Below are 27,470 nucleotides of genomic sequence, written 5' to 3'. Positions count from 1 at the left end.
TGCTTTCCCTCTCTCTCCATCCCCTCCTCTTCCCATTTTATCTCCTACTACATTTTATCTGTTTGCTTTGCTGTTACCTTCTCCCAACTAACAATGATCTATTCTATATTTTCCTTGATCTCCATTCCCTTTATCCTGTTTTCACACCTTATGATTCATTATCTATACACTTCCTTATCTATGCACCTTCCACTCCACTGACATCAGTCTGAAGAAGGGTCTTGACCCAAAATGTTACCCATTCCTTCTATCCAGGGATGCTGCCTGTCCCATTGAGTTACTGCAGCATTTTGTGTGTGTTTCTATTAATTGATGATTTTACTATAACCTTACTTTTTTCCCGTATTTCAGTCCTCACAATCACATTTCGCCTTGGTCGCAAAATAGCATCACATTTTGCTCCTGTAAAAGATTAAAACAGAGACAAAACCAGTTCTAGATCATTTATTTAGGGCAAATTCTGTGTTTTCTGCAGTTTGATTCTGGGCAAACAATTTCACTAAATCATCAGAAGGAACAAAATAAATAATGAAGGTATTTATTCACAAAATGCTGGAGTAACTCAGCAGGTCAGGCAGCATCTCAGGAGAGAAGGAATGGGCGATGTTTCGGGTCGAGACCCTTCTACAGACTGATGTCAGGGGGGCGGGACAAAGGAAGGATATAGGTGGAGACAGGAAGATAGAGGGAGAACTGGGAAGGGGGAGGGGAAGAGAGGGACAGAGGAACTATCTAAAGTTGGAGTGATAGTTCCTCTGTCCCTCTCTTCCCCTCCCCCTTCCCAGATCTCCCACTGTCTTCCTGTCTCCACCTATATCCTTCCTTTGTCCCGCCCCCCTGATATCAGTCTGAAGAAGGGTCTCGACCCGGAACATCGCCCATTCCTTCTCTCCTGAGATGCTGCCTGACCTGTTGAGTTACTCCAGCATTTTGTGAATAAATACCTTCGATTTGTACCAGCATCTGCAGTTATTTTCTTAAATAAATAATGAATGTCATTCCAAAAATGCAACATTCTCAACTTCAGTTTGAACCACTGAAACCTCAAATTGTCCGAGTCTTCTGACCATTGCACTGGTGACCATAGAACACACTGCATCTGCCATTGCACAATGTTTCTCTCACTGCACTCAAGAGTACTGTGGCACAACTCAAACCTGCTCTTAAAACTAAGGTGAGATTGACCTGCATATTCACTTTAATCGCAATTCTAGCCAGTGGATAAAGCAGAATAATATTTTTGGTTTCTGATGGGTTTCTCAGAACGGGACCCCATCGGAAGCTGAAGAGCACCTGTAGTTCCTTGGAGGTGGCGTTGTACAGGGTGGTCAAGAAGGCTTTCGGCACATTGACCTTCATCAGGCAGAGTATTGAGTATAGAAGATGGGATGTTAGATAGAGTTGTACAAAACGTTGGCGTGACTAAGTTAGAAGTATTGAGTTCAGTTTTGGTCACCGTTAGATGTTAAGCTGGAAAGACTGCAGAGATGATTTACAATGAAGTTGCCAAGATTTACAGGCCCAAGCTGCAGGGAGAGGTTAGGCAGACGATGACTAGTTTAGGAGTGGAGGAGGATGAGGGGTGATCTTATAGAGTTGTACAGATCATGGAGGGAATAGATAGGGTAGATACACAGAGTAGGGGAATCAAGAACCAGAGGACATAGGTTTAATGTGAGAGGGGAATGATTTAATAGGATCCTGAAGGGCTATGTTTTCGCACAGATGGAACAAGCTGCCAGAGGAGATAGTTGGGCCAGGTACAATAACAACATTTAAAATACTTTTGGACAACTACATATCCTAGCCACACACTCATTGCACCCCTGCCATCTGAAAACTGTAACATCCAGGTTCAGGAACAGCATCTTCCCTACAGCCATCAGGCTATTAAACACTACAACCTCAAATAAGCACTGAACTTCAATAGACAATTATTATTATTATTGCACGGCTATTGTTTGTTTTTTTGGAGTGTGTGCATATGGATATATATATATATATATATATTATATATATAATATATGTGTGTGTGTACTTGTGGTATGTGTATATATACACGCCGAACTTTTTTTTCTCTCTCGTTTATCATATTATTTACAGTGTACGATGTTTACATATTCTGTTGTGCTGCTGCAAGTAAGCATTTCATTGTTCTATCTGGGACACATGAAAATAAAACACTCTTGACTCTTGGATAGGAAAGGTTTATTGGGATATGGGGCAATTAGAGTAGATGGGACTTTGGTGGGATTAGTGTAGATGGGACTTTGATTGGCATGGGCAAGTTGGGCCTTGGGGGCTGTCTTCATGCTGTATGACTATGGCTAAGGCATTGTGAGACTATAAAACAAGCCTTGCTAACTTTGAAACTTTGTAAATACAAAACCCTTTGCTCCTTAGGTGCCACCAATACTTGAGAGCCCTATTTGTATTTTGTTCCAAGCTCTGGACTCCATAACCTGAGACTTCTTTTAAATCATGTGAAAGGGTATTTATTGTGAAGTATTGTTTATATATAAGTTGCTCACTCTGTAGGCTCTGAAAATAAATATATTTTGCTTTGTGAAAATGTAAATGCTGTTAGACACATGAAACTTATCTAGTTGTCTCCATGCATAAGCACATTATATGCACAAATGACCTAGAAACCTTTTAATGTTTCTCAGGGACCATTTACACTAATGTTTCAATAAATTATTTTGTATAGCACACATAAACTTTACAATATGTAATAGAATTTCTAGATCATAACATCTCTTAGAAAGTATGTACAATATTTGCATACTTATTTACAAAGTATTTATGTTATTGTTTCATTACCAGTAACTGGCAAAGCTTTGGCATTGGCATTGGTCATAAACATCAATCCAGCATTGCTGAACACATCAGCGTTATTCACTCCCCCTCCAGCACCGCATCCAAGATCATGCTCCTCAGCATCAAGAAGTACCTGTGCAAAGAATGACATTACTCAGAGTCACAGCATGGAAACAAGCCATCAGGGAATTGATCTAGCCTTCAAGGATTTGAGTATAGAAATTGGGACATTATGTTACGGTTGTGCAAGACGTCGGTGAGACCACACTTGGGAATATTATGTTCACTCTGTTGTAGGAAAAATGCCTTCTTCAGAAGTGTCTCGACCCGAAACGTCACCTATTCCCTCTCTCCTAGATGCTGCATGACCGGCTGAGTTACTCCAGCATTTTGAGATACCGTTGATTTGTACCAGTATCTGCAGTTATTTTCCTACATGGTGATTGTGCATAGGTGTATAAAAACATGAGGGGAAACAGGTAGAGTCGTGCAGCATGGAAACAGGCTAAACTTGCCCTTGCTGACTAAGATGCCCTATCTAAGTTGGTCCCATTTGCTCAAGTTTGGCTTATATCCCTCTCAACTTTTCCTTTCTTTGCACCTGTCCAAGTGTCATTTGAATGCTGCTATGGTAAGTGCCTCAACTACCTCCTCTGACAGCTCATTCCCTTGACACCCTGTTTTTAACCTTTTGCCTAGCTTCCAGTAATCACTCTGCGGGATGTCATCCCTTTTCCTGTCTTTGCCCAAGTGCACGAACTCTGGCTGCTCCCCCTCCCCCTCCCCCTCCCCCTCCCCCTTGACAATGTTCTGCAGGCGCTCCGTAACACCTTAGACCTTGACACCAGAGAAGCCGTACACCATCCTAGAGTCCCATTTGCTGCCACAGAATCTCCTATCTGATAGGATCGTTCCGAGCCAGCATGGATTTACGAAGGGGAAATCATGCTTGACTAATCTTCTGGAATTTTTTGAGGATGTAATGAGGAAAATGGACAAGGGAGAGCCAGTGGATGTAGAGTACCTGAACTTTCAGAAAGCCTTTGATAAGGTCCCACATAGGAGATTAGTGGGCAAAATTAGAGCACATGGTATTAGGGGTAGGGTACTGACATGGATAGAAAATTGGTTCGCAGACAGGAAACAAAGAGTAGGAATTAACGGGTCCCTTTCAGAATGGCAGGCAGTGACTAGTGGGGTACCGCAAGGCTCGGTGCTGGGACCACAGTTATTTACAATATACATTAATGATTTAGATGAAGGGATTAAAAATAACATTAACAAATTTGCAGATGACACAAAGCTGGGTGGCAGTGTGAACTGAGAGGAGGATGCTATGGGGATGCAGGGTGACTTGGACAGGTTGTGTGAGTGAGCAGATGCATGGCAGATGCAGTTTAATGTGGATAAATGTTGAGGTTATCCACTTTGGTGGTAAGAACAGGAAGGCAGATGAATGGTGTCAAGTTACTAATTTATTCTTTACTCTTCACTACTTCTTTCTTTCTCATTTCTTTTTAAAAAAGGAAGTTGTACAAATAATGTTTTAATAATTCTTGGCACCTGTAAAAAGGAACCATTAAAATGTAATGTGCTTACTTCCAAAGAAAATTAAAAAAAAAAAAAAAATAAAATAAAAAAAAAAAGTTAGGAAAAGGAGAAGTACAAAGAGATCTGGGTGTCCTTGTTCAAGATTGAAAAGACTAGGGTTGTATTCACTGGAGTTTAGAAGGATGGGAGGGGATCTTATACAAACATATAAAATTATAAAAGGACTGGACCAGCTAGAAGCAGGAAAAATGTTCCCAATGTTGGGCGAGTCCAGAACCAGGGGCCACAGTCTTAGAATAAAGGGGAGGCCATTTAAAACTGAGGAGAGAAAAAGCTTTTTCACCCAGAGAGTTGTGAATTTGTGGAATTCACTGCCACAGAGGGCAGTGGAGTCCAAATCACTGGATGGATTTAAGAGAGTTGGATAGAGTTCTAGGGGCTAGTGGAATCAAGGGATATGGGGGTATTGGCGGGGACGATAAGTCATGATCACAATGAATGGCGGTGCTGGCTCGGAGGGCCGAATGGGCTCCTCCTGCACCTATTTTCTAAATTTCTATGTTTCTAGTCACTTAAAGTTAGCATTCAGGTAAAGCAGGCAGCGAGGAAATCTAATGGCATGTTGGCCTTTGTGACAAGAGGAGTTGAGTATAGAAGCAACGAGGTCCTTCTGCAGTTGTACAGGGCCCTAGTGCGACCACACCTGGAGTACTGTGTGCAGTTTTGGTCTCCAAATTTGAGAAAGGACATTCTTGCTATTGAGGGAGTGCAGCGTAGGTCCACTAGGTTAATTCCAGGAATGGCGGTACTGTCGTATGCTGAAAGACTGAAGCAGTGGAATACACTGGAATTTAGAAGGATGAGAGGGGATCTTATTGAAACATATAAGATTATTAAGGGATTGGACACTCTGGAGGCAGGAAACATGTTCCCAATGTTGGGGGAGTCCAGAACCAGGGGCCACAGTTTAAGAATAAGGGGTAGGCCATTTAGAACGGAGATGAGGAAAAGCTTTTTCACTCAGAGAGTTTGTAAATCTGTGGGATTTTCTGCCTCAGAAGGCAGTGGAGGCCAATTCTCTGGATGCTTTCAAGAGAGAGTTAGATAAAGCTCTTAATGATAGCGGAGTCAGGGGATAAGGGAAAAGGGCAGGAACGGGGTACTGATTGTGGATGATTAGCCATGATCACATTGAATGGCAGTGCTGGCTCAAAGGACCGAATGGCCTACTCCTGCACCTATTGTCTATTGTCTAATGTGTCTCCTATCCCTATAGACTAATAACCTAATTGTATCTATTAATCCTGGCCTTATAAGAAATCCATTTATTTAAACTCCTATGTTTCGGCAAAACCAAACAGGCTTGGTGATCATTTCGCTAAACACCTCTGCTCAGACCGCCTAGGCCTGCCTACGCAATCTCCCGGTTGCTAAATACTTTATCTCCCCCTCCCATTCTTTTCTCTCCTGGGCCTCCTCCACAATCAGAGTGAGGCCCAATGCAAATTGGAGGAACACCACCTCATATTTCGCTTGGGCAACTTACAACCCAGCGGTATGAATATTGATTTATCTAACTTCAAGTAACCGATGCTTTCCCTCTCTCTCCGTCACCCTAGTTCATCGACTAGTTTCACTGTCCTGATTAATTTTACTGATTGCATGCCTCGTTGTCACCTTCCCCTCAGCAAACAATGAACCATTCTACTTTTCCTTGATTAGCGTCTGCTTTGTCATTTTCACACTTCACCCTTCCATATCTCTATGTCTCCCTTACCCTGGACTCTCAGTCTGAAGAAGGATCTCGACCAAAAACATAACCCATTCCTTCTCTCCAGAGATGCTGTCTGTCCCGCTGAGTTATTCCAGCATTTTGTGTCAATCTTCTACTTAAATAACAAATTGGAATTACGAAGCTGGTATTTAATCAGATATGAAAATCCACCTAACCTTTCTCATTGTTAATTTGCTTCCAACTTTTACTGCATACACAGATGTGTCAATGGAAGATAATGCAACAAGTGAATCAGGTTGAGCATCGATTCTTAAATTCATTGAATCTCCTGGTTTATATTGATCAAAGTCAGCATTCAACTGAACCTGTAAAAATATAAAAAGAATGTATTCAAAATTCCTGCTAAAATTTCAGAACATTACAAGATCATTTATTAAGAAAACCAATATTATATTCATAATCTGTGCTATACCAATACACTAAAAATAAAGATTGAAACAATACAATACAGTGGGCGGTGGCTGCGTTCCTAGAAAATAACCTGCAAGATGATAATCGATAAGGTGGGGTAGATTCGTCATCTACATGTGTCAAGAAACAAGAGTTGTCAAAAATACATTTTATGTTTATTTATTCACTTTTATCACATAAAATCCAGTAAGAGTGAATTTCATTCCTTGTTTCAATTTTTTGGGCATGATGTATTAATTCTATATCGCGGAACTGATGTTACTCGAACGGCAGTAACGCAGGGATCGGCTGCATTCTGAAATAAATGTAGTCAGAGTGTTAAGTGTTAAGCATATACAAAAAAAGAATAGCTAGTAACCATAAATATTCCCTGAGGACTGGTTTCATCTGAAGGAATAGAATGGAGTATAAGAAAAAGCAATGCACATTCAGAAGGAAGACACTGTTAGAAATATGAGACTATTGTGTTAGGACACCTACGTCGGACTCCTATTTATTGGTTATAGCTCGACCTTCAACACTATAATCCCATCCAAATACACCAATAAAGCCCTGCACCTAGGTGTTAGCATCCACCTGTGTCACCGACAAAACATCAAACACTGAGCATCAAACAATACAGCACATGAACAGACCCTTTGGCCCACACTGTTTGTGCCAAACATGAAGCCGTTAAACTAATATATTATACTCAGTGTTCGATGCTTGGTTCTAATCCGGTGGCACAGGTGGATGCTAACACCTAGGTCCAGGGCTTTATTGGTCATGTGATCAGAGTAGAATTAGGCCATTCGGTCCATCAAGTCTACTCCGCCATTCAATCATGGCTGATCTATCTCTCCCTCCTAACCACATTCTCCTGCCTTCTCCCCATTACCTCTGACACCTGTATTAATCAAGAAATGATTAAGAATATCACCTGCCTGTACATGATCCATGTCCCTCTATTCACTGCACTTCCACAAACCTGTCTAAAAGCCTCTTTAACGCCACCATCATAACTGCCTCCACCAGCACCCATGGCAATGCGTTTCAGGCCCCCACTACTCTCAGTGTAAAAAACTTGCACGGCACATTTCCATTAAATTTCTCCCCTCTCACCTTATCGCTGTGCCGTCTGGTATTGGGCATTTCCATCCTGGGAAAAAGATTCTGACTGTCTACCCTTTCTATGCCTCTCATAATTTTATGCACTTCCATCAAGTCTCCCCTCAACTTCCGATGTTCCAGATAAAACAACCCAAGTTTACCAACCTTACCAAGGCTCCATCCTAGGCTCCATTCTCTTCTCTCTGTACATCAAGTCAAGTCAAGTCAAGTCAAGTCAAGTTTATTTGTCACATACACATACAAGACGTGCAGTGAAATGTAAGGTCACCCACAGTCCAGCAATAGAGCAATAAAAATAAACAATTTCACACACAATCACAACCAACACAAAACAAAAAACAAAAAAAAAGAAACATCCATCACAGTGAGTCTCCTCCAGTCACTCCTCACTGTGATGGAAGGCCAGAATGTCTTTTCTCTTCCCCTGCCATCTTCTCCCGCGGTCAGGCTGTTGAAGTTGCCACGTTCCAGGCCGGTGAAAGGTCCGCAGCGGGCCGACCCAAGCTCCGCGATTCGGGGCGGGCGAAGACGCTGCCGCTGCCGGAGCTCCCGATGTCGGCCCCCTCCAAGGGCAGGGGCTGCGAGCTTCCGATATCCATGCGGCCCGCGGCCGAAGAAGCCTCCGGAGCCCCCGAAGGCGAGTCGCAGCCGCTCCCGCAGCGCCACCACAGCCTCCGAAGGCAGCCAGCTCCGCAGATGGTAAGTCCGGTCCGCGGGCTCTGCGAACCAGAGCCCAGGTGGTCCCAGCTGGAGGCCGCCCACTCCAGGTGTTTGTCCAATGGTAGGCCTCAGCGGGAACGGAGACACCACCCAGAAAAAAAGTCGCGCCTCCGTTCCCTTCAGCCAAATCATTCAAAGGCACGGCATTTCTTTCCACTGCTATACTGATGACACACAGCTTTATCCCCCCCTGAAACCCAACAACCGGTCAAATTTAATCAGCCTCATGCACTGTCTTGAGGACATAAAATGTTGGATGGCACAGAACTTCCTTCAGTCAAACGAGAGCAAGTCTGAGGTCATCCTATTCGCCCCCCGACTCCATCAAAACGACAACAGGCAGCCTAGGAAGCCTATCCACCCTAATCAAACCTCATGTCAAAAACCTTGGTGTGATATTTGACTCTGCTTTTAAGTTTGACAAGCAAGTCAACTCTCGTAAAAGCCAGTTTCTTCCAGCTTCGCACCATAGCTAAAATGAATGAATGAATGAATGAATGAATGAATGAATGAATGAATGAATATAACTTTATTGTCATTCACACCTATACACCTGACGAGTGCTTATTTGGATGAAATTCCGTTGCATCTGGCCCACAATGTAACACCAAATAATAAAAATTGATTAAAAATAAATAAATAAATAAATAAATCACTCGCACATAAAATAATGGCGGTGGATTATTGGGAGTTCAAGAGTCTGATGGCTCAGGGGAAGAAGCTATTGCACAACCTGGCTGTTCTGCTCCATGTGCTGCAGTACCTTTGATCAGAGGGCAGCAGGGTGAACAGTCCATGATGGAGATGGGTGGGGTCTTTAATAATGTTATTGCCCTTGGTCAAACAGCGTTTGTGTGCAATGTCCTGGATGGAAGGAAGTGAAGTTCCGATGATTTTCTCAGCCATCCTCACCACTCTCTGCACGGACTTCCAGTCTGAGGCTTTGCAGTCCCCAGACCAGACAGAGATGCAGCTGGTCAGTATGCTCTCTACGGTGCCCCTGTAGAAAGTGGTGAGGACAGGATGGGGGAGGTGTGCTCTTCTCATCCAGCGCAGAAAGTGCAAATGCTACTGGGCTCTCTTGACTAGAGATGCAGTGTTTAGGGACCAGGTCAGGCTGTCTGTGGTCTGCACCCCCAGGGACTTAGTGCTGCTGAATACCTCCTTTGTTTTGTCGACATTCAGGACCAGATTGCTCGTGTTGCATCAGTCCACCAAATCATCCCTCCAAATCATCCAAAATCAAACCATTCCTCCAATTTGACGATCTAGAAAAAATCATCCACGCATTCATTTCCTCCCGCCTAGACTACTGCAACTCCCTATACACTGGGATCAGCCAATCATCCCTGTCCCTCCTGCAATTGGCCCAAAATGCCGCAGCGAGACTCCTGACGGGTACCCGTAAAAGGGACCACATCACCCCAATTCTGGCCTCTCTCCACTGGCTCCCATTATGGTATAGAATCGATTTCAAGCTCCTCCTATTTGCATACAAAGCCCTAAACAGGCTTGCCCCCCCCCGGATATCAAAAATCTTCTAACCCACCACTCAAACTCCAGGTCCCTCAGGTCGGCCGACTTGGGGCTACTGACTATCCCGCGGTCAAGGCTTAAGCTCAGGGGTGACTGCACTTTTGCAGTTGCAGCTCCTAGACTGTGGAACGGCTTCCCTTTCCCCATCAGAACTGCCCCCTCCATTGACTCCTTTAAGTCCAGGCTCAAAACCTACTTCTATTCCCTAGAGTTTGAGCCCCTCTGAGGGGGCGCTGTAAACTGGTTATGTCTGTGTTGCTAGGCTTGTGTGCTATTGTATGTTCTTTTTTAATACCTGTACTGATGTGCAGTACTTTGGTCAACATGGGTTGTGTTTAAATGTGCTATACAAATAAAATTAACTTGACTTGACTTGACTTTCCCTGTAGCTGAAACCCTCAGATCCAGGCAACATTCTGATAAACCTTCTCTGCACCCTCTCCAAAGCTTCCACATCTTTCCTGTAATGGGGTGACCAGAACTGAACACAATACTCTAAATGTGGCCTAACCAATGTCCAATTGAGCTGCATCATGACTTCCTGACTCATCCATCCAATGCCTCTTGCAATGAAGACAAGCATAGTATACGCCTTCTTTACCACCCTGTCTATTTGAGCTTCCAAGATGGCGCCCAACCCAGGCGACTATTTGAGTTCGAGCCACTGAAGCAGATCTACAATCACTAAATGACCACCTTCAGTGAGCTATGAACCTGGATTCCAAGATATCTCTGCACATCAATGCTGTTAAGGGTCTTGCCATTAACTGTATACTTTCCCTTACATACAACCTGCCAAAGTCCAACACCTCACACTTACTCAGGTTAAACTCCATCTGCCATAGCTGATCTATATCGCACCATATCTTCTGACAGCCTTTCTCACTGTCTATAACACCTCCAATTTTGGTGTCATCAGCAAACATACTCACCAACCCATCTACATTTACGTCTGGGTTAGTTATATATATCACAAACAGCAAATTTCACAGCACAGATCTCTGCAGAACTCGGCAGGCAGTGGCAAGTGGAGTGCCGCAAGGTTCGGTGTTGGGGCTGCATCTGTTTACCATATATATTAATGATTTGGATGAAGGAATTAGAAGTAGCACTAGCAAGTTTGCGGATGACACAAAGCTGGGTGGCAGTGTGAACTGCGAAGAGGATGTTAGGAGGTTGCAGGGTGACCTGGACAGGTTGAGTGAGTGGGCAGATACGTGGCAGATGCAGTATAATATAGATAAACGTAAGGTTATCCACTTTGGCGGCAAAAACAAGGAGGTCATATTATCTCAATGGTGTCAGGTTAGGTAAGGGGGAAGTGCAGCGAGACCTGGGTGTCCTTGTACACCAGTCACTGAAAGTTAGCGTGCAGGTGCAGCAGGCAGTGAAGAAAGCTAATGGCATGTTGGCCTTCATAACGAGAGGATTTCAGTATAGGAGTAAAGAGGTTCTTCTGCAGTTGTATAGGGCCCTGGTAAGACCACATCTGGAGTATTGTGTACAGTTTTGGTCTCCTAATTTGAAGAAGGACATCCTTGTAATTGAGGCAGTGCAGCGTAGGTTCACGAGATTGATCCCTGGGATTGAGGGACTGTCATATGAGGAAAGATTGAATAGACTAGGCTTGTATTCACTGGAGTCTAGAAAGATGAGAGGGGGTCTTATAGAGACATATAACTTTATAAAAGGACTGGACAAGCTAGATGCAGGAAAAATGTTCCCAATGTTGGGCCAGAACCAGGGGCCACAGTCTTAGAATAAAGGGGAGGCCATTTAAAACTGAGGTGAGAAGGAACTTTTTCACCCAGAGAGTTGTGAATTTGTGGAATTCTCTGCCACAGAGGGCTGTGGAGGCCAAATCACTGGATGGATTTAAGAGAGAGTTAGATAGAGCTCTAAGGGCTAGTGGAATCAAGGGATATGGGGAGAAGGCAGGCACGGGTTATTGATTGTGGATGATCAGCCATGATCACAATGAATGGCGGTGCTGGCTCGATGGGCCAAACGGCCTCCTCCTGCACCTATTTTCTATGTCTAGGTCTAACTGGTCACAAATCTCCAGCCAGAATATCACCAAGCTTATCAGCAAACTCGTGGGACTTGGTGTCATCATTCATTTCTGCAACTGGATCCTCGACTTCCTGACCAACAGACCCGAGTCAGAGAGAACAGGGGACAAATTATCCTCCACGATAATCCTCAACATGGGGGCTCCACAAGGCTGTGTTCTCAGCCCCCTTCTTTACTCCTTGTACACCCACGACTGTGCAGCCATGCACAAATCTGATTCCATTTTCAAATTCACAGACGGCACCAGCATTGTGGGCCGGATATCAAATAATGATGAGACGGAGTATAGGAAGAAGATTCAGAACCTGGTGTCCTGGTGTCAAGACAACAACCTTTCTCTCAATGTTAGCAAGACAAAGGAGATAGTGATCGGAGTTCAGGAAGTGAAGTGGGACAGGTACCCCAGTTTGCATTGATGGTGCCGAAGTAGAGATGGGTGAAAACTTCAAATTCCTCAGATTCAATATCACCAACTACTTCTCCTGGGACACCCATATTGAAGCAATGACGAAGAATGCACACTAACACCTCTACTTCCTCACAAGGCTTAGGAAGTTTGGCATGTCCCCTATAACTCTCACCAACTTCGACAGATGCACTATAGAAAGCAGTTTATCAGGATGGATCACAGCTTGGTTTGGGGACATTTCCATCCAAGACCGCAAGAAATTGCAGCAAATTGTGGATGCAGCCCAGACCATCACACAAACCAACCTACTTGTACCTCATTTACACCTCACGCTGCCTCGGCAAGGCCAACAGCATAATCAAGGCCTCTTCTCCCCATTTCCATCAGGCAAAAGGTATAGAAGTGTGAAAAAGCACACCATCAGATACAGGGACAGTTGCGACCCAGCTGTTATCAGGCAACTGAATCGTCCTGCCACAACCAGAGAGCAGTGCTGAACTACTATCTACCTCTTTGGTGACTCTCGAACTATCCTTGATCGGACTTTGCTGGCTTTACCTTGCACTAAATGTTATTCCCTTATCATGTATCTATACACTGTAAATGCATCTATTGTAATCATGTATTGTCTTTCTGCTGACTGGTTAGCACGCAACAAAAGTTTTTCACTGTATCTCGGTACACTTGACAATAAATTAAACTGAAACTGAGAATATCTACCTTCCACCACAATTCTCTGTTTTATTTGAATAAGCCAGTTCTGAATCCAAATTAGATCCCCAACTTTCTGACCCATTGACCATAATCAATGAGGATCAGTGACAATACATCCTGCACATTAATTCACCCCGCTGGTGCTCTGCAAGGATGCATTCTCAGCTCCCTACTCCACTCCCTATAGATACACAACCAAGTTCCAATCTAACTCCATCTTCAAGTTTGCAGTTGACACCACTGTGCTAGGTCAGATCTTGAACAATGAGGAGATGGAATACAGGAAGGAGATAGAGGGCTTAGTGAAATGGTGTCAGGACAACAACCTTTCCCTCAATGCCAGCAAGATGAAGGAGCTAGTTATCAACTTCAGGAAGCATGGTGGATACATGCCCAAATCAACATCAATGGTGTCGAAGTGGAAATGGTTGAGAACCGGTTTCCTGGGTGTAGGAGCCATTTATGCTTAATTCAGTTATTGTCATTGTGTTATGGCTATGTTTTAATATTTCTAGTTTATGTCTTTTTTGCCTGCTTGTGGGTGTGACTTAATGCGTAATGGGGAGTGTCTAGATGGGAGGAGGCTAGCGTGTCGACAGAGGTTGTGGGTCAGTTTAGAATCGGAGGATGGTGAGCATACAGTTCTTTACCGCACACACGCGCTCGTACCATAGCTATATTTGTAAGAACCATACGGTAATAACTGCAAGAATGCTACATATTGTTTGAAGAAGAAACAGTTGACAAAGTACAAAAACTGATGAATTACTCTATGATTTGTGCTACTTTAATAAAACTAATTAATGAAGAAAAGAAGTTTGGAAGATTCGTTTAGTCATATCAGGGTGCGACGTGTGCATAAGCTTTAACTACATTTCATCCCCGAGAAGTAATGGCTATCGAAGTGGGATTTCGAGATGGTATAGAAACTGCCATTACACTGGGCATAGATATTAGCAACAATATGACTTGGACTAACCACATTGAGACTACAGCCACAAAAGCAAACCAACGGGTGGCACAGTACACTCGATATCTCGGTACACAAATGTGCAATAATAAACCTAAACCTTAAGAAAAACCTATCATTCATAAAGTCTTGTGTTGTACATTTAATAACAATTATCATGATTTAAATGGCACACATTCTACCAGGACTAGAAACTTCATTGGAACCTACCTGTTGTCTGCTTATGCAGTTCTCTACCACCTCAAACCATATAGAATCAACAACCAGTTCAGCAGCATTTTCTCCAGTTACTATATAATATGCAATCAGACGTGCAGAAGGAATCATTTCCCTGGTGATGGGAATATTCAGGCTGAAAACCTGGTTGTGAAATGGACGGAATTTTGTTCCAAATGAAATTATTTTTCCTTTTGACACCACCTAGATTAACATGAAAATTCACAGTAAATAATATGATCTGAAATATATGAAAACACAATTACTGTGTGCAGATATTATAATCTTTGATATTATCAGAGCACAGATCTATAATATAATTTAGAGAAAAAAAAATTACAGCCAAATATGATGCAACCAAATTATTGTTTGGGTGACTCGTTCTGACACTGAATTTCCTTCTGAAGAAGGGTCTCGAACTGAAACTTCAACCATTCCTTCTATTCAGAGATGCTGCCTGTCCACTGAGTTACTCCAACATTTTGTGTCTATCTTTCCTTCCTTCATGCTGTTTATATTTTCAGTTAAATATAGATGGCAGGATTGAGAATGCACAGTGTTGTCATGGTGAAATTATTTTTCACCAGCAGAAGTAGGTCCTGCCAAAACAGTAAGCAGGAAATACTTGTTTATTAAATAGACTTCTTCAATATTATGTGCATAATTCTGCAATTGCATTCTGTGCAATTCATCATGTACATACATAGAAACATAGAAAATAGGTGCAGGAGGAGGCCATTTGGCCCTTCGAGCCCGCACCGCCATTCATTGTGATCATGGCTGATCATCTACAATCAGTAATCTGTGCCTGCCTTCTCCCCATATCCCTTGATTCCACTAGCCCCTAGAGCTCTATCTAACTACCTTTTAAATTCATCCAGTGAATTGGCCTCCACTGTCTTCTGTGGCAGAAAATTCCTCAAATTCACAACTCTCTGGGTAAAAAGGTTTCTTCTCTCCTCAGTTTTAAATGGCATCCCTTTTATTCTTAGACTGTGTCCCTTGGTTCTGGACTCCCCCAACATTGGGAACATTTTTCCTGCATCTAGCTTGTCCAGTCCTTTTATAATTTTATACGTCTTTATAAGATCCCCTCTCATCCTTCTAAACTCCAGTGAATACAAGCCTAGTCTTTCCAATCTTTCCTCATATGACAGTCCCGCCATCCCAGGGATTAACCTCGTGAACCTACGCTGCACTGCCTCAATAGCAAGGACGTCCTTCCTCAAATTAGGAGACCAAAACTGCACACAATACACCAGATGTGGTCTCACCAGGGCCCTATACAACTGTAGAAGGACTTCTTTGCTCCTGTACTCAAATCCTCTCGTTATGAAGGCCAACATGCCATTACCTTTCTTCACTGCCTGCTGTACCTGCACACTTACTTTCAGTGACTGGTGTACAAGGACACCAAGATCTCGTTACCTAACCTGACACCATTGAGATAATAATCTGCCTCCTTGTTTTTGCCGCCAAAGTGGATAACCTTACATTTATCTACATTATACTGTATCTGCCATGCATCTGCCCACACACTTAACCTGTCCAGGTCACCCTGCAACCTCCTAACATCCTCTTCGCAGTTCACACTGCCACCCTGCTTTGTGTCATCCACAAACTTGCTAATGTTACTTCTAATTCTATCATCCAAATAATTAATATATATTGTAATAGTTGCAACCCCAGCACCGAACCTTGCGGCACCCCACTCGCAACTGCCTGCCATCTCAGTTGAAAATCCTTGGGCTTTGGGCTATGAATGACCAGAATTGAAGAGACCACACATATCATGGCTGTTAATGAGTTGTTGAGCACACTCTCCTCCCACTCCAAATGTGTTCTCCCCATCCATCATGTATTTTCCACATGAGCTTTGCCTCCTGGTGTGTTTTTCTTTGCGAAATAGTGGAGTGACCTTCCATCCATAAACAACATGTTTGTGATTAATTAACTCTCTGAAGCTCTTGATCGCATCGCTTTCAATTTCTGGATCCATTACTTTCATCTATTCTCACTACCCTCTCCTCCAGAACAGCAAAGGATAGTTCCCATAATGTAGCAACAAAGAACTGCAGATGCTGATTTATATTAAAAATAGACACAAAGTGCTGTAGTAACTCAAAAGGTCAGGCAGCATCTGTGGAGAAAATGTCTGAAGAAGGGTCCCAACCCAAAATGGCCCTGTCTGTGCATACTGCAGGCTTCTGGACTATCTACCTTTAATATTAGCTCAGCTTTTCTTTTACTTTTCTTTTCTTCTCTCTCTGGAATGAGGGACATGTCTAGCCTGACCTGCTTGGAAAGCATTTTGCAACTCCCACATTATTTTGTCTAGTTTCTCACCCTCTAACTGCACCCCTTCACTCATTAACAAGATGCTTCCAGCTTAATCCCATAGTTTTATCTTGTAGACCCTCACCAGCCCTCCCTGCAGATTTACACATTTCTACACATCACCCCCCCCCCCTCCCACAGGACCTTGCCTCAACCTCCGTCCATTCCCCAGCCCTCCTCCGACCCCAACCCCCACCCTTGTCATGCCCCCCTCCTCTCTGAAAACCCACCATCCCCCTCGTCTCAACTCCGTGGCCCTCCTCTGACCCCAACCCCCACCCTTGCCGTGTCTTCACCATCCCCCCCTGACCTCCCCTTTTCTGATACGGAACGGTCTGCCTTCAACACAGCCCTCACCTTTGTTCCCCTCCACCCCCACCTCAGTGAGTTCCGGGTCCGCCACGACGTAGACATTTTCTTCCCTCGCCTCCGTGCCTTTTTCTATGGGAAGGAGTCCTCACCACCCAGTGATGATCCCTTCTCCCGTCTCCACCGGTCCCACTCCTCTTGGACATCCCCAGACGGCTTTCTACCCTCTCTAGACCTTTTTATTTCTAACTGCTGGCATGACATCAACCGTCTCAACTTTTCCATTCCCCTTACCTACTCTAACCTCAGAACATACAGCCCTCCGCTCAGTCTGCAGCAACCCTGACATGATAATCAAACCCGCCGACAAGGGAGGTGCCGTGGTAGTCCAGCTCTCAGACACCTCCTCCTACTTATCCTTGGACCTTGACCCCACAGATGAGCACATTATCTCACAGGCCATTTCTGATTTTTTCACTTTCGGCTGTCTGCCCTCCAAAGCCTCCAACTTTATCATACTCCAGCCCTGCACGGCCCGGTTTCACCTTCTCCCCAAAATCCATAAACACAACTGCCCTGGCAGACCCATTATTTCTGCCTGCTCCTGTCCCACTGAAATGATTTTCATGTACCTCGGCTCCATCCTATCCCCCCTGGTCCAATCTCTCCCGACCTGTGTCCAAGATGCCTCACACACCTTTCGTATCTGTAATGACTTCCATTTTCCAGGCCCCCACTCCCTCATCTTTATTTCAGTCACTCTACATCTCCATCCCCCACCAGGAAGACCTTAAAGCCCTCCGTTTCTTCCTCGACCGCAGAACCAGCCAATTTCCCTCCACTAACACTCTCCTCCAGCTAGCAGAGCTGGTTCTCACCGTTAACAACTTTTCTATGACTCCTCCCACTTCCTTTAAATCCAAGGCGGAGCTATGGGCACCCGCATGGGCCCCAGCTATACCTGCCTCTTTGTAGGGTATGTTGAACAATCCCTGTTCCAGGTGTACACTGGCCCTATCCCCAAATTCTATCTCTGTTACATTGATGACTGCATCAGTGCTACCTCCTGCACCCATGCAGAACTCATGGACTTCATTAACTTCACCACTAATTTCCATCCTGCATTCAAATTCATTTGGACCATCTCCGACATCTCCGTCCTCTTTCTTGATCTCAATGACTCCATCACAGGAGATAGACTATCGACTGACGTCTATTGCAAATCCACTGACTCCCACAACTATCTTGACCACACATCTTCCCACCCTGCTTCCTGCAAAGACTCTATCCCCTACTCCCAATTTATTTATCTGCACTGCATCTGCGCCCAAGATGAGGTGTTCCATACTACGTCATCTGAGATGTCCTCATTCTTTAGGGAATGGGGGTTCTCCTCTTCCATCATAGATGAGGTCCTCACACGTGTCTCCTCGGTACCCTGCAGCTCCACCCTTGCTCCCCCTCCCCTTAGTCGCAACAGGGACAGTCCCCCTAGTCCTGACCTTTCATCCCATCAGCCGGTGCATACAACATATAATCCTCCAACATTTTCGCCACCTCCAATGGGATCTCATCACTATTCACATCTTCCCATCTCCACCCATTTCCACCTTGCGTAAAGACCATTCCCTCTGCAACCCCCTGGTTAACTCATCCCTTCCCACCCAAACCACCCCCTCCCCAGGTTCCTTCTCCTGACACCTGTCCCTATACCTCCTCCGTCGACTCTGTCCAGGGACTCCGAGTCCTTTCAGGTGAGGCAGAGGTTCACTTACACCTCCTCCAGCCTCAACTACTGTATCCATGGTTCTAATTGTGGACTCTTATACATCGGCGAGACCAAATGTAGACTGGGCGATGTTTGATCTAAGTGGCACATCAAATACTGCATCTGTTCATAGCACGACTTTTATAGCTTTTATGTTGCCTGAATATTGATTCAAATATGGCAATGTGAACTGTTTCACAGAGCTTCATCAGAGGTGTAAAGGGCAGAACTACATTGCTTACATTTGGTGTTTGGCAACACTTGACAAATCTACAAACCAATATCAAATATTCCAAGATTTACTACATAAAAGCCATTCAAGCGAATCCATGTGAGATACCAATTATCAATATTAAACAATTTTTACCTGATAGTGGAAGTGTTTTATTTTATTGAAGTATGGACTACTTGCAATAAGGTTCACACTAAGATCTTGGTCAACATGGAACCTTTGGAAATCTGCCGCCCATACAATGTACAAGTAGCTTTTAGATTGTGATTGATAAGCTTTTGCTCTGAATGTCTTGGAGACAGGGTCTTCATCCTGAAGAGCGGTCCGAATCTACAAAAAGTGAAAGAAATTGGGCTTAAATACGTCTTTAAATGCATTTGAGCTAAATGGAGAATGCTGAATTAGCTTTCAACTCAATTCTGGGAACAGTATTCGATGAGCATAAAAATCTCGCAATATCATCTATCTGCACAATAAAAATCTACTGTCTGCACTGATGATAACAACTAGAAAACTTTGGAACATAGGACAGATTTAATTTTAAGTCCATGCATCTCACGGAAACAGTAGGTAGACTGTTAAAATGCTCTTAAGAGAGCGAGAATTCCTTTATCATCTCGATGTGTGGAAAAACATTGCCCTGTAGGTTATATCTTTTAAATTTGTGCGTCAGGGCACAATGATATCATTGGACAAAAAAATTAACCCAGGCTTCAATCCGTCTGCAGTCCGTCTGTCTTTTGTGTTTTTTGTTGGTTTTGTATGAATTGTAGTTTTAATATGGTGTAATGTTTGTATGTTATGTGTGTGTGTGGGGGGGGGAACAGGAACTGTAAAATTCTCTCTCCCAAACGGAGACGCGACCTTTGTTTCTGTGTCATGTCCCCGTTCCCATTGCGGCCTACCAGCGGCCATGCACCTGGGACCACCTGGGGCTCTGGTTTGCAGAGCCCGCTGCCCGGACTCACCACCTGCGGCGCTGGCTGCCTGCGGATGCTGCGGGAGCGGCTGCAACTCGTCTCCGGAGGCTCCGGCGCGGGCCGCGTGGACGTCGGAAGCCCGCAGGCCCCTGGATGGGGGCCGACATCGGGAGCACCGGCAGCGGCAGAGGCAGCGTGTTCGCCCGCCCCGAATCGCGGGGCTTGGGTCGGCCCGCCGCGGACCTTTCACCGTCCGGCGCGGCCTGGAATAGGCCGTGGGATTTTCACCGCCCAGCGGGGGCTTCAATGTCGGGAGCCCCGACCGCCCCGACGTGGCAACTCCAACAGCCTGACCGCAGGACAAGACGGCAGGGGAAGAGAGAAAGACATTGTGGCCTTCCATCACAGTGAGGAGGTGACTGGAGGAGACTCACTGTGATGGATGTTTCTTTTTGTTTGGTGTTAGTTTGTGATTGTATGTGTTATTGCATTTTTATTGATTATTCTTATTGGTCTTATTGTTCAACTGCGGGTAATGTTTCATTTCATTACACATTTATGTGTATGTGACAAATAAACAACTATTGACTATTGACTATTGAAAAGTATATTTTAAAAATTATTTATGCGCAATACGTCAGCGTGTACTGCGAATCAACCAGATTAATGGGTCTGGAGTCACATATGAGTAACAATTGATAAAAAGGGCAGAAAGGGTTAGATTGCATGGGATGCAAGGAGAGATGGCTGAATGGACAGCAAATTGGCTCCATGGAAGGAAACAGAGGGTGATGGTGGAAGGTTGCTTCTCGGACTGGAGGCCTGTGACTAGTGGTGTGCCTCAGGGTTCGGTGCTGGACCCGTTACTGTAATGACTTGGATGAGAGCATACATGGCAAGATTAGCAAGTTTGCTGATGATACAAAAGTGGGTGGTTTTGCAGATAGTGAAGATGGTTGTGAAAAATTGCAGCAGGATCTTGATCGATTGGCCAGGTAGGCTGAGGAATGGTTGATGGAATTTAATACAGCAAAATATGAGATGTTGCATTTTGGGAAGTCTAACATGGGCAGGACCTACACAGTGAATGGTAGTCCTCTGGGGAGTGTTGTAGAGCAGGGGGATCTAGGAGTGCAGGTGCCTGGTTCCTTGAAGGTTGAGACGCAGGTATTTGAGGTGGTCAAAAAGGCTTTTGGCATTTTGGCTTTCATCAGTCAGAGTATTGAGTATAGAAGTTGGGAGGTCATGTTGCAGTTGTATAAGACGTTGGTGAGATCACATTTATATTGTGTTCAGTTCTGGGCACCATATTATAAGAAAGATGTTGTCAAACTGGAAAGGGTAGAGAGAAGATTTACGAGAATGGTGCCAAGCCTATAGGGTCTGAGCTATAGGGAGAGGTTGAGTGGGCTGGGACTCTATTCCCTGGAGCACAGGAGGATGAGGGGTGATCTTATAGAGGTGTATAAAATCATGAGATGAATAGATCGGGCAGATGCATCTGGTCTCTTGCCCAGAATAGGTGAATCGAGGAACGGAAGACAGAGGTTAAAGGTGAAGGGGAATAGATTTAATAAGAATCTGAGGGGTAACATTTTCACACAAAGGGTGGAGTGTGTATGGAACAGGTTGCCAGAGGAGGTAGATGAGTCTGGAACTATCCCAACATTTAAGAAACCGTTGGACAGGTACATAGATTGGACAGATTTGGAGAGATATGGACCAAATGTGGGCAGGTGGGACTAATGTAGCTGGGACATGTTGCCCGGTGTGGGCAAGTTGAGCCAAAGGGCCTTTTTCTACACTGCATGACTCTATTTAATTACTATAGATTACTGCACCAGTTTGAAATTAGAACCAAGTTATGCAATCAAAGTGTGTGGCTATCTAGTCAGATTGACACGTCTTGCGTTACAATAATGTTCATTTAGCCTTTCAAATCAAATTCACATTTTAGCAACGTCCTTTGTTATCCAATGCTCATCTCAGACACAACACACAGAACATTCACTGAGCCATGCCATGGTAAGACATGAGCTCATTGCTAAAACCCTGCTTATTGCCCTTCCCACAAGTTACTGCCCTTTCCACGCGAATGAAAGAAATGAAGGCTGATTACCCTAAACTACACTCACAAACATTCTGATTATCAAAACAAGTACATTTGTGGAGACTACCATATTCCACGTTGGGACTCAAAAATGGGAACAAATTGGGAACCAAATATGGGAAATTCTTTTTAAAATGATGCACATAAATATTAAAACATTGTCAGTGTAAAATAAGATCAATGGTTCGATTAAGATTTAATGACATCGGTCATGTTCCACAACCCATTGTTTCTTATCCTGCATTGTTAATTATAAAATGTTATAGTTGAACATGCCAGTAATTGTCAGAAACTTTGTTTTACAAAATGATTCTACCTTCTGGATTAAAAAAGTGACTTTCAGTGTTGCAGCAAATGTGTCATATCACCTTTACTAATCAAATCCCTGTGCCACAGACTGCAAATTATGCTGAACTGTCTTGATTGGTATCTCGAGTTTTCATCTACTGACCGTAAATTCTAATTCTTGAATATCTCCTGGAACAGGGATGCTGAACAATACTGTTCCATCGCCTCTTCCTGTCTGCATCCGTGTCATGGAATCTTGGAGAATCACTTCTTCTCTTTGACCATCATCAAAAACTGCATAGGCTGAAAATTCAACCATAATTCCTCCAACTGGATTTCCTAAAATGTCTTTTACTTGGACCTGTTAAAAAAGTTAAGATGAGATGAAATAAAATCCAATATATAATAAACTGAATTCCCATAGAAATGTGGGATTCAATATACTGCATCCACAAGAACAGAGGAAATTGAAGCAGGAATAATAAAATTTGGCTCATATCCCGACTCAACCATGACCAAAGTAAAGATAATGCTTAATCTTTTAACTCAGCTCCACTTTCTTGCACATTCCTTATCCCTTGATTCACTTGCTCTTTGACAATCTATCAATCCTTGACTTGAATATACTCTACTGAGCCCCCGGGTTTCACGTTGTCGACCTCCCCATGGTGAGCCCTGTCAACTGACCCCAGTCAGGCGAACGACAACAAACAGACAGCAGAAGCAGGGAAAACAGCTTGCAGCCCAAATGCATCCTGTCACTGCAGCTTGGCGCCAACCCGGAGCATGCGCCCTTCTTAGGGCGGGCACCTACGGATGTGGAATCAGATGGCATCACCCTGCTGCAGCTGAATGTGGAAGGCCTCCCCAAGGCAAAGACCACCATCATTGAACATCTGCTACAGACCCACAAAGTCACTGCAATCCTGCTCCAAAAGTGACAGCTCCCATCTGAAGATCCCTGGTTATACCCTGGCCGCCTACACCCAGAGCGACACCCACGGGATTGCCACTTTCGTAAGGAACACTGCAAAATGGAAAGCGATTGCAACGTCCCCTCCTGACTCCGATGTGGAGTGTGTGGCAACGCAAGTGGAAGGTGTCACTGTCATCAATGTGTACAAGCCACCTTCTACCAGGCTTCACAAAGACTCCATCCCCGCCTTTGGTTGGCCCTGCATGTATGCTGGACCCTTTAATTGCCACAGCACCACCTGGGGTTACCGTTCAACTAACCCAGATGGTGCTGCACTAGAAGACTGGGCCTCAGCTACTGGCGTTCAACTCCTGTACGATCCAAAACAACCGGACAGCTTCCGCTCTGGCAGGTGGAACACCACTACCAACCTGACTTGGCTTTTGCAAACCTGAATGGACCATCCCCACACTGTACCACCCTGGATCACTTCCCGAAATCACAACATCGTCCATCTCTGATTATCCCGGACAACCCCATCGAGCCGGTCCCAACCAAACCTGCGCAAAGGTGGAATTTCCGCAAGGCCAGGTGGGACCAGTTCACAAGTCTGGTGGACCTCTGGATCGACAGCCTTTCCACCCCTACCAACCTGGACAATGCCTACTCAGCCCTCTGCAAACTCCTCATCCCCACCCCCACCCCCACCCCCCCTGGCCTGGCTCCGTGAGTTTTACTCCTCTTGCCTCATTGATCAGTCCATTCCGAAGATCTGGCGGAAAGCCACCGTCATTGCGCTACCAAAACCAAACAAGCCTGCGGACGACCCAAGGAACTATCGGCCTATTTCACTCCTCTGTGTCCCGTACAAAACTCCTCAAACGGCTTCTCCTGGCCCGGCTCGATCCAATCGTTGACCCTCAACAACCCGCTGAACAAGCCGGATTTCGGCATGGACGCTGCACCACCCACCAAATAGTCAAGCTGACCAATGACATCGAAGACAGTTTCGAAAAGGGTGACAAGGCGGCCATCACACTGGTGGATCTCACCATCACCTATGATACAGTGTGGCACCAGGGCCTGATCTAGTGGGCCCCACCGCCACCTATGATAATGTGTGGCACCAGGGCCTGATCTAGTGGGCCTCACCGCCACCTATGATAATGTGTGGCACCAGGGCCTGATCTTGAAGCTCCTCCGCACCATCCCTGACCGTCATTCAGTGCGGTTCCTTGCCAACATCCTTGCCAACCGCAGATTTGTACTCAAGATCAGCGACGGACAATCTAGCCGACTGCGACGCCTAAGAAACGGAGTCCCCTAAGGCTCGGTACTGGCCCCCATGCTCTTCAATCTCTATATCAGCGATCTGCCACGCACGACCTCGTGCCAGTATGGATACGCAGATAACTTGGCCCTACTGCACTCGGACAGGAGTTGGTCAAATGTGGAGGATGTGCTCTCGGCGGATATGGAACTTGTCGCGGGCTACCTTAAGACTTGGAGACTAAAACTGAGTATGGCAAAAATCACCACCACGGCCTTTCACCTGAATAACAAGGAAGCTCAACGCCAGCTAGCCGTCACCCTCAATGGGTCACCCCTACCCTACAACCCATTTCCTACATACCTCGGGGTGAAACTAGATCGGCAGCTGACCTACAAGCAGCACCTTGAAGCTCTCTGTGCTAAAGTCTCGGCACGGAACAACCTCCTGCGTTGCTTGGCCGGATCGTCATGGGGCGCCAGGACATCTACTCTTCGAACCAGTGCTCTTGCACTCGTGTACAGCGCCGCTGAGTACGCCACCCCAGCATGGGATATTAACGATTTGGAAGAGGGAATTAGAAGCAACACCAGCAAGTTTGCGGATGACACAAAGTTGGGTGGCAGTGTAAACTGTGAAGAGGATGTTAGGAGGTTGCAGGGTGACCTGGACAGAGTGGCAGATGCGTGGCAGATGCAGTATTTTATAGATAAATGTGAGGTTATCCACTTTAGCGGCAGAACCAAGGAGGCAGATTATTATCTCAATGGAGTTAGATTAGGTAAGGGGGAGGTGCAGCGAGACCTGGGTGTCCTTGTACACCAGTCACTGAAATTTGACGTGCAGGTACAGCAGGCAGTGAAGAAAGCTAATGGCATGTTGGCCTTCATAATAAGAGGATTTTAGTATAGGAGTAAAGAGGTTCTTCGGCAGTTGTATAGAGCCCTGGTAAGACCACATCTGGAGTATCGTGTACAGTTTTGGTCTCCTAATTTGAGGAAGGTCATCCTTGTAATTGAGGCAGTGTAGCGTAGGTTCATGAGATTGATCCCAGGGATGGTGGGACTGACATATGTGGAAAGATTGAAAAGACTAGGCTTGTATTCACTGGAGTTTAGAAGGATGAGAGGGGATCTTATAGAAACATATAAAATTATAAAAGGACTGGACAAGCTAGATGCAGGAAAAATGTTCCCAATGTTGGGCCAGTCCAGAACCAGGGGCCACAGTCTTAGAATAAAGGGGAGGCCATTTAAAACTGAGGTGAGAAAAAACCTTTTCACCCAGAGAGTTATGAATTTGTGGAATTCTCTGCCACAGAGGGCAGTGGAAGCCAAATCACTGGATGGATTTAAGAGAGAGTTAGAGAGAGTTCTAGGGGCTAGTGGAATCAAGGGATATGGGGAGAAGGCAGGCATGCGGTATTGATTGGGGATGATCAGCCATAATCGCAATGAATGGCGGTGCTGGCTCGAATGTTTCTATGTTTCTATGTTTCTATGTATCGCACCCGCCAAGCTTCGCAGAAAGTTCTTCACTCATAGGCTGGTGTGCAAGGCCCCATCAGACGCCAAACATCCTTTGCACCGCCTCGCCCAGGATTCACAGTAACTGGGACCTCAACGCCTGTCATCTCGTCACCCTTTCTCCCGTCATGCAGCGACCCTCTGTGGCTCCGGTTTCAACATACCAGGAGCATAGAGAACCAGCTGAGAAAAGACTTTGCGACCTCCTCAATTCACCATCGCACCTAACACCACAGTCCCACCCGGCTCGGACATGCCCCGCAAAGAGTGGGTCGCCCTGAACCGGCTCCGCACAGGGGTCGGCCGGTTCAATGCCAACATGCATCGTTGGGGGTTGCGTTCATCAGCAGCCTGTGTGTGTGGAGCAGACCAGCAAACAGCGCAGCACGGCATGTCCGACTGCACTGTCCTCCGTCCCCCTGGTGGAGGGGTAGACCTCACGGCCGACAACAGCACATTGCACTGGCTACAGCGCCTGGAGGGCGTTACATAATTTCTGCTGCCTCAAACGCAAGAAGAAGAAGAAGAAGAAGAAGAAGAAGACATGCTGAGTCCCCACAGCCTGTTTGGGAAGAAAATTATAAAGAGTCGTTACCTGTAGATGGGGACATTTTTTCACATCTCAATCCATAATGGCCAACTCCTTATTTTAATACAGTGCCCTTTGGTTCTAGATACTCCTGCCAAGAGAAATCTTTACCCCACAACTATCTTTCAACTCTCGAAGAATTCTGTACATTCCAATGCGATCATCTCTCATTCTGCTGAATTCCAGAATATAGACTCGGTCTGCTTAACTGCTCCTCGTATAGCACACCCAATAACCTAGTTATCAAGCTGGTGAACTTTCATTGAAAACAATATTATTTTGCTGTTCTGATCAAAAGTTACAGTTTTGCTACAGTAGAAAGTTGGCTCAACGACAGAACAACTGAGTTAAAGGGAAGCTTTATAGATTATAGATGAGGCTCTCACTAGGGTCTCTTCTACATCCCGCAGCTCCGCTCTTGCTCCCCATCCCCACACTCGCAACAAGGACAGGATCCCCCTCGTTCTCACCTTCCACCCCACCAGCCAGCGGATCCAACATATTATCCACCAACATTTCCGTCACCTACAACAGGACCCCACCACTGGCCATATCTTCCCATCCCCTCCCCTCTCTGCGTTCCGCAGAGACCGTTCCCTCCGCAACTCCCTGGTCCACTCGTCCCTTCCTACCCAAACCACCCTAACCCCGGGCACTTTCCCTTGCAACCGCACGAGATGCAACACCTGTCCCTTTACCTCCCCCCTCAACTCCATCAAAGGACCCAAACATTCTTTCCAGGTGAGACAGAGGTTCACCTGCACCTCCTCCAACCTCATCTATTGCATCCGCTGCTCTAGATGTCAACTTATCTATATCGGCGAAACCAAGCGCAGGCTCGGCGATCGCTTCGCTGAACACCTGCGCTCGGTCCGCATTA

At 45.3% G+C, this 27,470-nt stretch overlaps 1 protein-coding gene across 1 annotated transcript in view; it reads right to left on the bottom strand.

Moving 5' to 3' along the window:
* c5 (complement component 5) overlaps positions 1-27,470 on the bottom strand; it is a 170,408-nt gene that overhangs the window by 90,486 nt on the left and 52,452 nt on the right. Inside the window, exons 11-16 of the mRNA XM_078425909.1 lie at positions 22,453-22,650; positions 19,107-19,301; positions 14,320-14,529; positions 6,322-6,471; positions 2,824-2,953; positions 334-402 (exon numbers count right to left, since the gene is read on the bottom strand). Coding sequence (XP_078282035.1) covers positions 334-402; positions 2,824-2,953; positions 6,322-6,471; positions 14,320-14,529; positions 19,107-19,301; positions 22,453-22,650 — 952 coding nt within the window. The remainder of the gene's footprint in view (positions 1-333; positions 403-2,823; positions 2,954-6,321; positions 6,472-14,319; positions 14,530-19,106; positions 19,302-22,452; positions 22,651-27,470) is intronic.

This window comes from Rhinoraja longicauda, chromosome 31, assembly GCF_053455715.1.
Source record: "Rhinoraja longicauda isolate Sanriku21f chromosome 31, sRhiLon1.1, whole genome shotgun sequence".
NCBI classification, from domain to species: Eukaryota; Metazoa; Chordata; class Chondrichthyes; order Rajiformes; family Arhynchobatidae; genus Rhinoraja; species Rhinoraja longicauda.
The sequence above is the reverse complement of the archived record's forward strand: the minus strand, read 5'-3'. Positions and strand labels throughout refer to the sequence as shown.